The 15,769-nt window shown below is 37.1% G+C and overlaps 1 protein-coding gene across 1 annotated transcript in view; it reads right to left on the bottom strand.

The window, feature by feature from the left end:
• Positions 1-15,769, bottom strand: part of DNAH14 (dynein axonemal heavy chain 14) — a 396,896-nt gene that overhangs the window by 73,551 nt on the left and 307,576 nt on the right. Inside the window, exons 61-65 of the mRNA XM_070501636.1 lie at positions 13,174-13,333; positions 8,749-8,880; positions 8,275-8,370; positions 2,526-2,666; positions 944-1,159 (exon numbers count right to left, since the gene is read on the bottom strand). Of these exons, the coding sequence (XP_070357737.1) occupies positions 944-1,159; positions 2,526-2,666; positions 8,275-8,370; positions 8,749-8,880; positions 13,174-13,333 (745 nt within the window). The remainder of the gene's footprint in view (positions 1-943; positions 1,160-2,525; positions 2,667-8,274; positions 8,371-8,748; positions 8,881-13,173; positions 13,334-15,769) is intronic.

Genomic DNA, 15,769 nt, shown 5'->3' with positions numbered 1-15,769 from the left:
AGATGTGTTCTTTCTAAATAACATATGGTTTCTGTTTTGTGCTTTGATTTATATTTTTACATAGTCTTACAATCTTAATGTTTTCTTTTATATATATATATTTTGCTGAGGAAGATTAGCCCTGAGCTAACATCTGTGCCAATCTTCCTCTATTTTGTATGTGGGTCACTGCCACAGCATGGCTCATGAGTGGTGTAGGTCTGCACCTGGGATCCAAACCTGTGAACCTGGGCCACCGAAGCAGAGCACGCCGAACTTAACCACTGTGCCACGGGGCTGGCCCCACAGTCTTAACCTTTTAACTGGACCATTTAGTCCATTTACATAGAATGTCGTCACTGATATATTTATGTTTAAATTGGTTATTAGCATTATGAGAATGAAAAGCCAGTATTTGCTCCTGAGACTTGGTAGGTTTGATGGTCAGTTTGAGTTGAGTTATCAGCAGGGGAACTAATCTAAAATTACTCTCTGGGAATGAAAAAAACAAAGGTTTTTTTTTTTTTTTTAATCCTCTCAACATCAGCATAGAACTTACATAGATAGATAACAAATATTTATTGATAAATTGATAAATGTGAGGTCTATATTTTTGGCTGTTTCTAAGAATACTACCTGTGGTTTAATAAGTTCACCAACTTTATTAATGAGAGGGGTTTTGGAGAGAGAAAGTGGCTAGATTTATTAGGACAGGGTAGTAGGATTGCAACGAGAAAAAAGAATATTTTGTGACTTTTGCCCAGAGGATGAGAAACAGGAGATGTAACTAATTGAGTCATTAGAACCATAATTTAAAAAAATTGTAAGGCCTAGAACAAACTTCAGTATTTTCATTTATCAAAATAATTTTGGGAAAAGATCCAAGCCAAAAACATGCGCACACATCCAAAATCCAAATCAACAATAACAGTCACTTAACTGGATAACAGAAATATGTTACTACCTCATGTTTTTGTGCCATGACTTCAATTAAAGAAAAGTTAGAAGACAAAGAAATATTGTTTTCAGTGCAAAGATTCTCCCATTTATTCACAATCAACTGGCGAAATTCTGCTGTGAACACTCCACTGTAGGCAATGCATGCTGCTGAAATAAGTATGTCACCCCAAATTCCTTCCAACTTGCTGTCTATTTGATTGATTGCTTCTTGCCATCGAGTCTAAATGTTAAAATAAAAATGAGTTATTGATATTGGATATAAAATATACTATTATGAGACATTTTAGATATTAATGTTCTCCAAGTTGGAGCTATCATTGCTATTACTTTTATTCTTTTCCTGCTGTAGTTGTATCAAAATTAATAATGGATAATATTAAAAAACTTACTGATTTCTGAGGGTAACATGAGTCCTATTCTTGGATTTGTCAATAGCGTCATATTTGCTAAGACTGATAGATAGCCATTTCAAATCCTTTGTGTAATAAAGAAGGATAATTTAAAAAATATCAATTCATTATAGTATATTATTAATGGCATTCAATAATAACAATGACCAATACTTATTGAATCCTTAGATATCTAACAGACACTTTACTTTGAAAATCTCATTTGATGCTTTCAATATCCTGTTAAGTAAAAGCCATTGACTTCATTTTAAAAAGAAGAAGTTGAACTTTAGAGAATTTAAGCAACTTGCTCAAATTTGCAAAGTTTTTGAGGGGTGTAGCTGAGATCTGAACCCATATTCCTTGGCTGTATGGCCTCCTTCTACAATTATGTATGTGCTTGATTGGTCAATAAATAAAGCATATTGACTGAGCACGAACCCTCTCTTCTGGAAGCTTCAAATCTGGGATAGTGCTGATGTCTATTGCCTCTCAACATATACGTGGCTCTCAAAGACATCAATCATATTTTGAAGGCTGTCATCTTTCTCTAATTGGTCTGATTTCATAACTTCTTTCTCTTTGTCCTATTGGAGTCTTCATGATATGTATTTATTTAGACAATTAAACTAAATTAAAATTATCTTGAGAATTTCGTAACATCCTTTGAGCTAGCTAAGGTATGACTAAACCAAGATTCTAGTCAGCCCTCTAGGGATTCAAGTATAGAGAAAGCAGATGAATTAGAAGACAGAGAAAAAGATGAGATAGAAGAGGTCAGAAGATTCACAGAACAAAATAAAATTTTCTTTTTCCTTCTTAATGACATCTCCTCTCTTCCAGCTCCACCTATGTTTTATACATTCAGTTTGGGTTGTTCCTGTGCTAGAAAAGGAAAACTCACAACACCCTGACAGGTTTACTTTGGGCCTCATTAGACAAAAGTGTGCTGATGTCTTAGGAACAAGAGAAAATAATTTCTGACCCTTGTGGTCTCTTACCTCTGTTTTAAGACTATTTGACCATTACTCCTTTGTTTTTATCTGAACAGGACTGTCTACAGATCTCAGCAAGAAATTGGATAGTAAGATAGTTTTAGAAAGTATATAATATAGCCTTCAGTGAAAATAACCTCTTGGGGTGTGTCAAGCCCAGTAGAAATTAAGGAAGGAGATACAAAACCAAAGAAAGTCATGCCTTCTCATCTTCCAGGGCAGTGAGTAAAATAGATGCACACTGCAAGCGCCTGGTGGCCAGCTTTCTTCGATTTGCTAATAGTTCTTTTTCAGCAACAATATCTTTGTAGGCTGCCTGCAAATACAGCAGATGTTCTTCAATCTGAAAGACAGTGAATTTGTTATGGAGACAAAATCTTACTCTTATTTTTCCTCAAGAGTTTTTCTGTCATTTATATAAATATAGTATGTAACCATTTCACTTTCCCAACCTGGAAAATCTTCCTGGAAAGATGGATTATATTACCAACAAAAATGTACGCTGTAGTAATAAAATGAATGATTCCTTAGAGACTGAAGTTTTTGTTTTTGTTTTTTGAGGAAGATTAGCCCTGAGCTAACATCTCCTGTCAAGCCTCCTCTTTTTGCTGAGGAAGGCTGGCCCTGAGCTAACATCCATGCCCATCTTCATCTACTTTATATGTGGGATGCCTGCCACAGCATGGCTCGCCAAGCGGTGCCATGTCTGCAACAGGGATCTGAACCGGCGAACCCTGGGCCGCCAAAGTGGAACGTGCACACTTAACCACTGTACCACCGGGCTGTCCTCTGAAGTTTGTTTTCTAAAATGCTAGCTTCCTCTATAGGCTTTCTTACAATCTTAGCATTTGAAGATTCATCATTTTCTGGTTTATTTTTCACACAGAAAATTTTATATCATATCCAGGTTCTTTCTCTAAGAGAATTTTTCCATCCCAGATACACTGACCAGCCCAGAGGAACTAAGGAGTTTTTGAAGGTAGGCTCCTGAACAACCCTCCTCCTGTGGACAAGTCTACAGCTATGCACTGAGCAATTTCCTCTGAAAGAAATTCAGAAACTAGCTGAGCGGCTCCTTCACATTGGGTGAAGGAGAAAATATTCATGTCAAAGTGGGTAGGAAAGGCTGAGACACACTCTCACCAAAAACCCAACCCTCAGCACAGCGAGATCCAAACAGGAGGGAACTACCATCTCTCAGCTTCTTCCCCAGGAGCACAGGGTTTGGACCTTACATCTAGAGTCCCAACTTTTAAGACTTCCACCTGAGGGATGGGCCTCCAAAACACCTGGCTCTGCAAGCTGACAGTCACCAGACTAGAGCAAACACAGTTTTTAATTGGCTATCCCCCCAGGGCTCAGTGCAGCGAGAGGAGATAGAAATGCCCATCTCCCTGTGTTTGCCTGAAAGAGGCCTATTTGAAAGAGGCTCCTTGGAGAATGGGGAGCCTGCAGATATCATCTTGGCATTCTCCCTGTCGCCCACTCCAGATCATCAATCCCCCTGGAAGAAGCTTGTGCACACAGTTGGTACTCCGGCTTTGTGGCTGCTACCCAGGGGAAGCATCTCTTGATTACCTGGCTCTGGTGGCCAGCCAGGCTTGCGTTCTTCAGTTCCACAGGAATGTAGCAAACAAAGAAATAGTTCTTAATGGGCTATCCTTTCAGGGCTCAGTGCAGAGGCAGCAGACAGAAACATCCATCTCCAGTTGTTCCCTGAGAGAGGTCTTTTTGCATACTTTAAAAGTTGTTGCCTGTGGGTCCAGCTTCCAGTCACCCTGCATCTGGGTGCTGACTGGTCTTTGGGACACTGACAGGTCTTGGCACACCCTCAACCTCTGGGAGCCACTAAGTACAAAGAAGGCTGCTCGGACAATCACAACAGTCTGAGAGACAACTAGGAGCTCAGGTTGAGCTGAAAGATAAGGTGCATCTCCTACATAAAACCACTCTGTCAAGACAGGGGGAAACAGGTTTCTATCAAACGTGTAGAAACCAACACAGAGAGTCAAGGAAAATGAAGAAACAGAAGATTATGTTTCAAACAATTACGATAAATAATTTCAATTTCAATCAATAACTGACCTGAAAAGTAAAACTATAGTCTACTATCCCTGACGAATATAGATGCAAAAATTCTCAACAAAATATTAGCAAATGAATTCAAGAACACATTAAAAGGATTATATACCATGACCAAGTGGGGTTTATCCCTGGGATGCAAGGATGGTTCAACTTACACAAATCAATAAATGTATTATATCACATTAACAGAATGAATGATAAAAATCACATGATCATCACAATAGATGCAGAAAAAGCTTTTGACAGAATGTAACATCCTTTCATGACAAAACCCCTCAACAGACTGGGTCTAGAAGGAACACACCTCAACATAATAAGGGCCATATACTACAGACCCACAGCTAACATAGTCAACAGTGAAAAATGGCAAGCTTGCCCTCTAAGATCAGGAACAAGATAAGGGTGCACACTTTCACCACTCTTATTGAATATATTACTGCAAGTCCTAGCTAGAGCAGTTAGGCAAGGCAAAGAAATAAAAGGCAATCAAAATGGAAAGCAATAAGTACAACTGTTGGTATTTGCAGATGGTATGACTTTGTATACAGAAAATTCCAAAGATTCAACCAAAAAACTGTTGGAACTAATCAACGATTTCAGTAAAGTTATAGGATATAAAATCAATACACAGAAATCAGTTACATTTCTATACACTAATAAAAACGGTATGGTACTGGCATAAAATAGACATACAGACCAAAGTAACAGAATAGAGAGCCCATAATTAAACCCCCTTCTATACAGTCACTAATACTTGACAAGGGAGTCAAGAGCACCCCATGGGGAAAGGATAGTCTCTTCAACAAACGGTGTTGATGTCCAAAATATATAAAGAACTCATACAACTTAGCAACAAAAACCAAACTATCTGATTAAAAAATGGGCAGAGGAACGAAATAGATATTTTTCCAAATAAGACATACAAAGGACCAACGGGTATATGAAAAGATGCTCAACATCACTAATGACCAGGGAAATGCAAATCAAAGAAAACCACAATGAGCTATCACCTCACACCTGTTAGAACAGCTATCATCAAGAAGACAAGAGATAACAAATTTTTTGGTTCCATACAAATTTTGGGATTGTTTGTTCTATTTCTGTGAAAAATGCTATCGGAATTTTGATAGGTATTGCATTCAATCTGTAGATTGCTTCGGGCAGTATGGACATTTTAACAATATTGATTCTCCCAATCCATGAGCACGAATACCTTTCCATTTATTTGTGTCTTCTTCCGTTTCTTTAATCAATGTCTTATATTTTTCAGTGTACAAGTCTTTCATCTCCTTGGTTAAATTTATTCCTAGGTATTTTATTCTTTTTGATTTAACTGTAAATGAGATTGTTTCCTTTTTCTGATAGTTTGTTGTTGGTGTATAGAAAGGCAACTGATTTTCACATATTGATTTGGATCCTGCAACTTTACAGGATTTGTTTATTAGTTCTAACAGTGTTTTGGAGGAATCTTTAGGAATCTAGGCTAAACGTTCACTAATTTTGATGATGTTTTCAAAGAACCAACTTCTGGTTTCATAGATTTTCTCTATTGTTTTTTGATTCTCTATTTTGTTTATCTCCACAGTAATCTTTATTATTTCTTTCCTTCTGCTAGTTTTAGGCTTAGATTGCTCTTATTTTTCTAGTTCCTTAAAGTTTAAAGTTAGGTTATTGATTTGAGACCTTTCTTCCTTTTAAATGTAGGCATTTATCTATACATTTCCCTCTGACCACTGGTTTTGCTACATGCCATAAGTTTTGGTATGTTGTGTTTTTGTTTTCATTTGTCTCTAAGTATTTTCTAATTCACTTTGTGATTTCTTCTTTGGCCCATTGATTGTTTAAGCATTTGTTGTTTAATTTCCGCTTTCCTCTGTTATTGATTTCAAACTTCATTCTGTGTAGTCAGATTGGATACTTTACAATGACATCCATCTTTAAAATCTATTTAGACTTGTTTTGTGGTCTAATACATGATCTATGCTGGAGCATGTCCCATGTACACTTGAGAAGAAGGTGTATTCTGCTGCTGGTGGAGTATTCTCTATGTGTCTGTTAGGTCTAGTTGGTTTATTGTGTTGTTCAGTTCTTTATTTCCTCATCTTCTGTCTGGTTGTTCTATCTGTGATATCTTCTTAAATCCATGATTTTTCGCTTGTTTAGGCTTTCAAGTTTTTTTTTTTTAAGTTGACTTTTAGTGACTAAGAACTTTCTGGAAAACCAGGCACATCATTCAGGTTTTCAAATTTATTTACATAGAGTTTCTAGTAATTACTGCAAGAAAGAATGAATGCTTTCATTAAAAATTATTTGTTCTTGAACTCCTGTTTACTAAGTTGTGTAATGTCTATTTTTTTTCTCTAAGTTCTGAGGCAAACTTTCTCCTTTCCTGGGCCAATTCCATTCATTAGCTTGTGTGGGGGACAGAAATAGGGCTGATAGTCCATGATACACACTGATGCAGATACAGCAGTTGTTAAAATATTGAAATATTTTGTAGTGGTTGCTAAATGATCCTGCCCCATGCCCAGGAGAGCACTTCCACCCTACACCCCCCACCCTGGCCCTATACCCTTTCTTTAATCTAAGCTGTTGGCCTCCAGGAGCTCCTACTCCCTGACAAGTGTCCATTCTGATTCATTGGTGCCTCTGCCACACTGGTTGCTAGGTATTTTCAATACTACTCTTGGGTAGAAAGATGTTATAGTGTAGTAGTTAAGCACATAGGTTAGAGTTACAGTTAAATAGACCTGGGTTAGAATGTGGGCACCACCACTTAGAGGTTCAAGATCTTGAGCAAATTTACCAAATCATTCAAATTTAGTTTTCTCATTTGTAAACATCTACTTCTGAAAGTTGATTTGAGGAGTAAATGAGAAAATGTATATAAAACTTAGCATAGTACCTGGAACATAGCACATGCTCAATAAATGTTAGCTATTATCTGCACATATATAAATAAAACTATATAGATACATCATAAGCTGCAATAAAACATTAGCAATAAGATGACATATCAACCTTAAATATATTCAGTTCAAATTTGTTGTTAATTTCCTTCAAAAATGTTCAATCCTTTTTATATATCTGAGTTTGCAAGAAATGCCTGTAGGGTCAGGCAGGTAACATAAAAGCTTGAAGTGAGTTGAGGGCTTACTATAACCAGGTGAGAGTGCTAGCCCAGGGTTACCAGATCTTCTGAATTTTCAAGAGAAGATAGAAATTCAGATTTTAAATAAAATCTCAAGATTTTAAAATGTGATAACTACATCAAAATGTAAGGAGTAGGGAGAAAGATTTTCTAGGCCAAACAAAAGATGTCAATGGGCTGAACTTGCCTGCTAGATTGCTGTCACTGAAGTAAATCACTTTACCCATTCTCAAAAGCAATGTGAGCTACATAGCTGACAGGGATCGATGATTTCAATTCTAGTTCTAGTTCTCAAAATGATACTCTATTTTAATTTGAAACCAAGATCTTTAAGGAATAACCATGTCTTTACAAAGCAACAGAGAGTAATTGATATAAACAGGTTAAGCACAGTTTTTTAAGAACACAAATTGATACTAAGTCTTTGGCAGATTGAAGTTACAAAGAGCTCCTGGGAGAAATTTGGTGAAATGATAAACTAGTATATTATTGACATAATAATTAACATTATTGAGTGTTTTATTATGTGGCAGGCACTAAGATCTTTACATATAATATCTATATTATTTACTTAATCACAATTAATCTCTTCACTACCTTTGTTATTATCCCCATTTTATCTTAAACTGATAAACTCTACTGAAATAACTTTTTCCTGATATTTTTGTCTAAACATAAAGATGTTGAGAGTTTAACAAGTAAAAACATTTCTTACCAGCTGTAAACCTCTTTGTTTCTCGGCCAACCTTTGTCGTGCGATTTTTAGGATGTTTTGAGCTTCAGTTACTCGGATTTGTTTAGGGCCCACCACCTTAACAAGAATGGCACAACTGTGAAGTGTTGGAAAAGTCACGTTCACTGTTAAAAATGTCACTTAAGTTTGAAAGACATTTATAGGTGCCAATTCTTAAACTTTCCTAGAATTATATGTACAAAAGGGATATAAAGTAGTTTAATATGTTGAAACAGATTAAAACAAACAAAACAACAGCATATTTGCCATAAATAAAAGAATTTGACAGGAGCACCTGTTATCTGTGTGAAGTAACATAATATATTTGATTAAAGTGTTCTTCATTACGTATTCTTTCCACAGAAGTTCATTTGAGCAATGTTAAATAAAAATTATTTCTGGGACTAAGATGTGTCACTTCCAAATTGTTACAATATTTACAAGGAAAAAGCATACCTTCTGTACTTCATGGTAGTTATTCAAAGCTATAATCCACTGGCACATAGAGCAACAAGCAACAGAAACTAGAGCAATCTTGTTTGGGTTGAAATCAGGTAAGATTAAAATTTTTTTCAGCTTCATGAAAACCTAGAGAGAATACAGTTCATGCATTATATGAGAAAGAAATGTTCTTGATCTGAAGTTTTCCCCAATCTACAGCACAATGAAATTTTACTTCATATAAGAAATACTCAACTACTTTTCAACAGTAGAATCAAAGACACATACCTGGGTAAAAAAGGGCTCTAGTATCAGCAATTTTTTTAAAAGGAGAAGAAAAACCTCTCTTATAGACATCTTGTTATTGCTATTGTTGTTACAGTAGCTTTGCTATAGTTTTTTAAAAGGAACTCCATTTGAAAACAAAAATAAAATAGGTTAGCTTTCTCCAGCTTTGCGGAATTTGGTGTACAAGGAGGTCTGAAGTCTCCTTCTTGAGCATCTTAAGTGTGAGGTGACTAGAAATACCATCCTCCACCTTCTCCCCTCAAGAGGCATACCAGCAGGGCACAGTCGCTATGCAAAAGCCTGTCTAGGCAATGATGGTGGTATAGCCTGGGGCACACTGGGGCTCACTGAGGACATTCTCTAGCTTAGTTGTGTCACACGCCCATAGGTCGGTCTCATTTAAATGGTACAACCTAATTTAGGGTTAAATATGTAGTATTTCCCATCTATTTTTGGGAGTTATAATCAGAATGAAATCCTCAGACTGAGATTCCTTTTCCCTTCCTTTCCAACCAGGCATTTTCTCTCTTGCCTGGAAGGACAGACCCCTTTTGCTGAATAACTTAGATGGCAGGTGATCTAGTCTCAATTTATTATTGATGTTCTTATTATCATTTAAAATACTGTTAGGCTTTTAGTCATTTCTTTAGATGAGCTATTAATTATTTTAAGCTTGAAACATCTATTTAAACAAAATCACAGGGAATCATTTTTGCTAAGAATGCTTCAGAGAGTGAGTAATTATTGCATTAATTCATGAATAATATGAATATCAACAATAACATACTGCTAAAAAAATTCACCTTGTTCATATATTACCCTATACTTCCTAATAGCACAGATCATCATTGTAACTAATTAACTAACTGTGTCCTAGCTATTTAACGTCTGTCTCCCCTATTATAGTGTAAGTTTCATAACATAAAGGAACGAGTTGGTCTTGTAAACTATCACAATGTCTCTTACAAGGAAGATACTCCATAAGTATTTATTGAATGAATTAATGGGTATTCACCCCTTCAGCCATTTATATGCCTTTAAATCTGTCTGCCCCTGAACTTAGCTCTTAGCTCAGCAACTATGTAATATCCCCATCAGGATAGTCTTCTAGCCTGTACACATTATATATTACAGAGCCACTCCTCCATTTTTAGGCATTTGTTATGGCAGCAACCATTTCCTGGTACCAAAACCTGTATTAGTCTGCTGTGGCCGTTGTAACAAGTTACCACAAACTGGATGACTTAAACAACAGCAACTTATTCCCTCACAGCTCTGGAGGCCAAAAATCTGAAATCAAGGTGTAGGTAGGGCAGTGCTCCTTTTGGGGGCTCCAGGGGAAAATCTGTCCCTTGCCTCTTCCAGCTTCTGGTGGTTACAGGCATTACTTGGCTTGTGGCAACATCAGTGGCATTTGGCCTTTCCATCTACGTCTGTCTACACTGTCTTGGTAGAGGCCTTTGTAACCTCTTGCCTATCCTGCTATACCCCTTTTGTCTTCCTACAAGACTCACCTGTCCAGCATGGCCTGCCCCACTCTACCGGTGCCCTGAACTCCACTGCTTGCTCAAGACTTTGGCCCTGCCCTCACCCTCCTTGAAGTCCTACAGCGAAACTACATTCCAAATTAAATCTGCTTCAGTGAAACCCTTCACTAGGTATCCAGGCTACCTTATTTTCTTTAATTTTTTTCTGTGTTCCAAACTGTACTCATCTCCTCACATCTGTAAAGTGCCCAGAACTGTGTCTGGGACATATTGTTATATGAATATTTGTTATACAGATAAAAATAAATATCAAAGATTTGGTTTAAGATGGTGACATAGGAGGATCCTGAACTTACCTCCTCCCATGGACACACTGAATCTACAGCTACATATGGAACAATTATCTCTGAAAGAAACTCCAAACCACCTGAGTGACCCCTATACATTGGGCAAACAAGAAAAAACTTACATCGAATTGGGTAGGAGAGGCTGAGATACAGTCTCACCATAAACCCCACTCCCAGTGTGGTGACCCACAATTAGGAGGGAACTCACAAGCCAGAGGTTCGCCCTGAGGAGTGAAGGGTTTGAACCCTATATCCGGCACCCCAACTTTTAAGACCTGCACCTGAGAAAAGAGCCCCCAAAACACCTAGCTTTGAAAGCCAACAGAGCTTGCATTCATGAGACCCACAAGGTTATGGCAATCTGGAAAACATTCCTTAAAGGGCTCATGCAGACACCCGCCCCACGGCCCAGCGCAGCCGCAGCCCAATGAAAAGTGCCTTGTCTTTTGGTGAGAGAGGCCTATTTGCTTGTCTTAAAGCTTCAGCCTGAGGTGCAGGCTTCTAATTTAACATACCTCAAGGAACAAAAAAGAAAAGAACAAATGGAGGCTAAAGTCAGTAGAAGGAAGGAAATAACGAAGATCAGAGCATAAATAAGTGAAATAGAAACTAAAAAGACCAATACAAAAGATCAATGAAACTAGGAGCTGGATTTTTGAAAAGATAAACAAAATTGAAAAACCTGTAGCTAGCCTCACCAAGAAAAAGAGAGAGGACTCACATATAAAATCAGAAACAAAAAAGGAGACGTTACAACTGATACCACAGGAATACAAAGGGTCATAAGAGACTATTAGGAACAATTACATGCCAACAAATTGGACAACCTAAAAGAAATGGATACATTCCTAGAAACATACAAACCTACCAAGACTGAATCATGAAGAAACAGAAGATCTGAACGACTGATTACTAGTAAGGAGATAATCAGTAACCAAAATCCTCCCAACAAAGAGAAGTCCAGGCTTCACTGGTGGATTCTACCAAACATATAAAGAAGAACTAATGCCAATTTTCCCCAAACTCTTAATTTTTTCAAAATTATAGATGGATAGAAGAAGAATAACACTTCCAAAGAATAGAAGAAGAAAGAACACTTCCAAACTTGTTTTATGAGGCCAGCATTACCCTGATATCAAAACCACACAAGGATACCACAAGAAAACAAAATTACAGGCAAATATCCTTCATGAACATAGATGCAAAAATCCTCAACAAAATAGTAGCAAACTAAATTTAACAATACATTAAAAGGATTATACACCATAATCAAGTGGGACTTATTCCCAGGATGCAAGGATGGTTTAACACTCACAAATTAATCAGTGTCATACACCACATTAACAAAATGAAAAATAAAAAAAAGTGATCATCTTAATAGATGCAGAAGAAGCATTTGACAAAATTCAACATCCATTATCATAAAAACTCTCAACAAACTGGGTATAGAGGGAATATATCTCAATATAACAAAGGCCATATATGACAAGCCTACAGCTAACATCATACTCAATGGTGAGAAGCTGAAAGCTTTCCTCTAACATCAGGAACAAGACAAGGATGCCCACCCTCATCACTTTTATTCAACATAGTATTAGAAGTCATATCCAAAACAATTAGGCAAGAAAAAGAAATTAAAGGCATGCAAATTGGGAAGGAAGAAGTCAAACTGTCACTATTTGCAGATGCAGGTGGTCAAAAGGTACAAAATTCCAGTTATAAAACAAATAAGTCATGGGGATGTAATGTACAGCATGGTGACTATAGTTAATAATGCATGTATTTTATATTTGAAAGTCATTAAGAGAGTAGATCTTAAAAGTTATCACCACAAGAAAAAAATTGTAACTATGTGTGGGATGGATGTTAACTAGACTTACTGTGGTGATCATTTCACAATATATACAAATATTGAATCATTATGTTGTACACCTAAAATTAATATATGTCGTATGTCATATGTCAATTATATTTCAATAAAAAAAACTCAGACAACTTTATCCACTCATCACACTTCCATAACATAATATAATCCATCCAGAAAGACTTTTTCCCATGATTGGCCTTCTCTCCATTTTCAGTATTTAAAGAGATTCTGAGGCATGACATTTTCTGATTTCAGTGATATGTTGTTTTCCCTTGACACTTTCAGGAAATTTATTATGTTGGGATACGCAGCTTGCTCTCTTATCTTTTAACTTTCACCATTGTCTTCCAATTCTAATAGAGAATTCCAATTTCAATATTTCTATTTGACTTCTACAGATTATAAATACAGAATTCATCAATTATGCATTAATTAGGGATCAACTTTTTACCTTCTCAGGTATGCTGTCCTTGTCAAGGTTAATCAATTTTTTTAGGAAACCAGTTTCTGAAAGAAGTAACTTTGCTGTAGCCCAGTTAGGTTTCTTTTGCAGAATAATACAAACTGCATTCATGACAGTCAGTACAAGGAAGGGAGGCCGTGCATATACTCTGTAATAGATGGTGAAAACTGAATCAACTTCGCAATTGAAATCAAAAGCACCCTGTAAACTATCTCAAAAAACAATATACCCAGATTTTTAACAAGCATTTTGATAAGGAGAACTATTTGCCAACATACAGCTATTTCATTTTTTGGGTATCTTTAAAAATTTGGCTGTCATTAATATATGGGTATTTCTGCTTTAGGAAGATGAAATGCATAAAACTTCAATATGTAGAACATCTGAGTTAGAGTTTAATTCTTTTTATTATAAAAGTATTTGCTGCAGAGTTCTTTAAAGTAGGAACTCTCCTATTTCATCCTAGTGTTGATGTACGGATGACTACTTGACAGAGACACTGTATGTATGTGGGAGGGGGTAGGTGGGGTCAGCCCTATTCTTGTGACTTAAGGGGTGCTGCAAGATGCAACTCCCTTAAACACATCGTCTGACTTTTCTTAATCCTGATACAAAATTTCTATCATAAAGATCACTGATACACCACAGGAGGGGTGGGAGGGTAGATGGGAATTTCTCTCTCAAGTTATTAACAATGGATTACTGGAACATTGGAAGCTGCCTCTTAGCTGTATCCTAATCAGCTGAGATGCCACTGCACCACCAATGAGAATTTGACATTTTGGAAAGCCAGAGGTCAGAATAACATTCACAAGAAGTAAGTTTCAATGAAAAGCCACAAGGGTGGTGGTTGCTGTGAAACAGCATTTGGGACTTGGAGCAAAAGGGACAGATCCATCGAGGGTAATGAGTCTCTCCCAAATGAAACTCATATAGACTTCCCGAAAGAAGGAAGGCAACAAAGCCAACTTTACATGCACAACATTATCTACAAGGGTCACCAAGAAGGTCCTCATGCCTTAAATTTCATCATTATGGTTCATTCATTTGGATTAATCTTTGTTTCTTTAATAGTCTACTCTTGAAATGCAGATTTTTTTAGGAGGACTAAATAATTAAACCATTAACACCTTACTTAGAATTAATTTATTAGGTTGCTTTTCTGAGATTATCAATCTGGCTTTTTTGAAATAATGAGAAAGACAATAATGAACCAAGAGGGGTGATAGGCTCCATAGAGGAGAAATGAGAGCTCCAAAAACTAACTTTTCCTCAATTTTGCCCAGGTTTGACTCTTTTTAAAGCAAACTTGATGGGAATATAGCTAAATTAAGTTGAAATGTATTATCTATGAAATTTTAAATGTAAATTAAAGGGAAAATAGATTTTAATTGACTATAGTTAAATCTACGAGCCACTTTCCAGAAACAAATATTTGATTCAAAGTGAGACCTAGCTACACTGGAAGTCTGCTTTGAAGCCCTCCATTACTACACAGAAGTACTCTGTCTTGGACTCTTACTGGTTTAATTCAATCTGCATTTTCTACTGCCTTCTTCCTTCTTCTAGTGGCTAATGTTGCAAATTGGCAAAGGCTTGTACTGTCATGGGGCAGTCATTTGCATTTTGATGATGGAAATAGCATCCAGGAAAGAGAATGGACTAAACTGTAACTGCTAGATGTCTCTGCTGAATGTCCCAAGAATAGCAACAAAGATCATATTACAGGGCATCTCATTTTTTTGGCATTTTAACGTGAAGTGAAATGCACAGTAGTAATCACAAGGGAGAATCTTTTAAAATAACCAACAACAAGGCATATGCAAGGAACTCAAGGCCAAGGCTAGTTTTCTTTTGCTGTTGTAGTACTAGGACAGGAGGAAGGGCCTGTTTGATCAGAGGAAACTTAGCACTAAATTAACTTTTATTGAGAACTTGCCTTATGCCCGACTCTAGTCTAAGCACTTTACATGCTTTAGCTCATCCAATGCTCTCAACATCTGTTATCCCTGCTGCACAAAAGGGAAGGTGAGGTACAGAGAGGCTGTACAACTAGAAAGTGGCAGTTTCAGGATTCCAACCCAGGAAGTTTGGTATCAGAGCCCAAGTGCTTAACCACTGTAATACACTGCTCGTCAGAAATTCGGCTTGCAGGAACTTGAGCTGTTCTCTCTCTCTCAGGAATATCTGCAGAGAAAAGCTAAGACAATACAACTTCTGGAACAGAGTCATGAGGTATGGGAGGGGGTCTATATTGGGAAGCGCTGGGCCTGCTGTTTCTCCGACGTCACCTCCTGCACGCCCTCTTGCTCACTGAGCTCCCACCCATGCTGGTCTTTTGCAGTTCCTGGAACTCATCAAGTACATTTCTGCCTCATGACTTTCGTGTTTTCCATGCTTCTGCTTAGAAAACTCTTCCTCTAGATACTTTCCTAGCTTACATCCAAACTTCATTCAGTTCTCTGCCTCACTGTCAGCTCATTAGAGAGGCCTTCCCCAACAGCTGACTACTGTAGTGACCTCAGCACCTAGAGTGGGGCCTGGAATTTAGTGTGCACTCAATATATCTGCTGAATGAATGAAT

This window comes from Equus asinus, chromosome 30 (assembly GCF_041296235.1).
Source record: "Equus asinus isolate D_3611 breed Donkey chromosome 30, EquAss-T2T_v2, whole genome shotgun sequence".
Classification (NCBI taxonomy): domain Eukaryota; kingdom Metazoa; phylum Chordata; class Mammalia; order Perissodactyla; family Equidae; genus Equus; species Equus asinus.
Note: the sequence above shows the minus strand (reverse complement) of the source record. Positions and strands in the feature narration are given on the sequence as shown.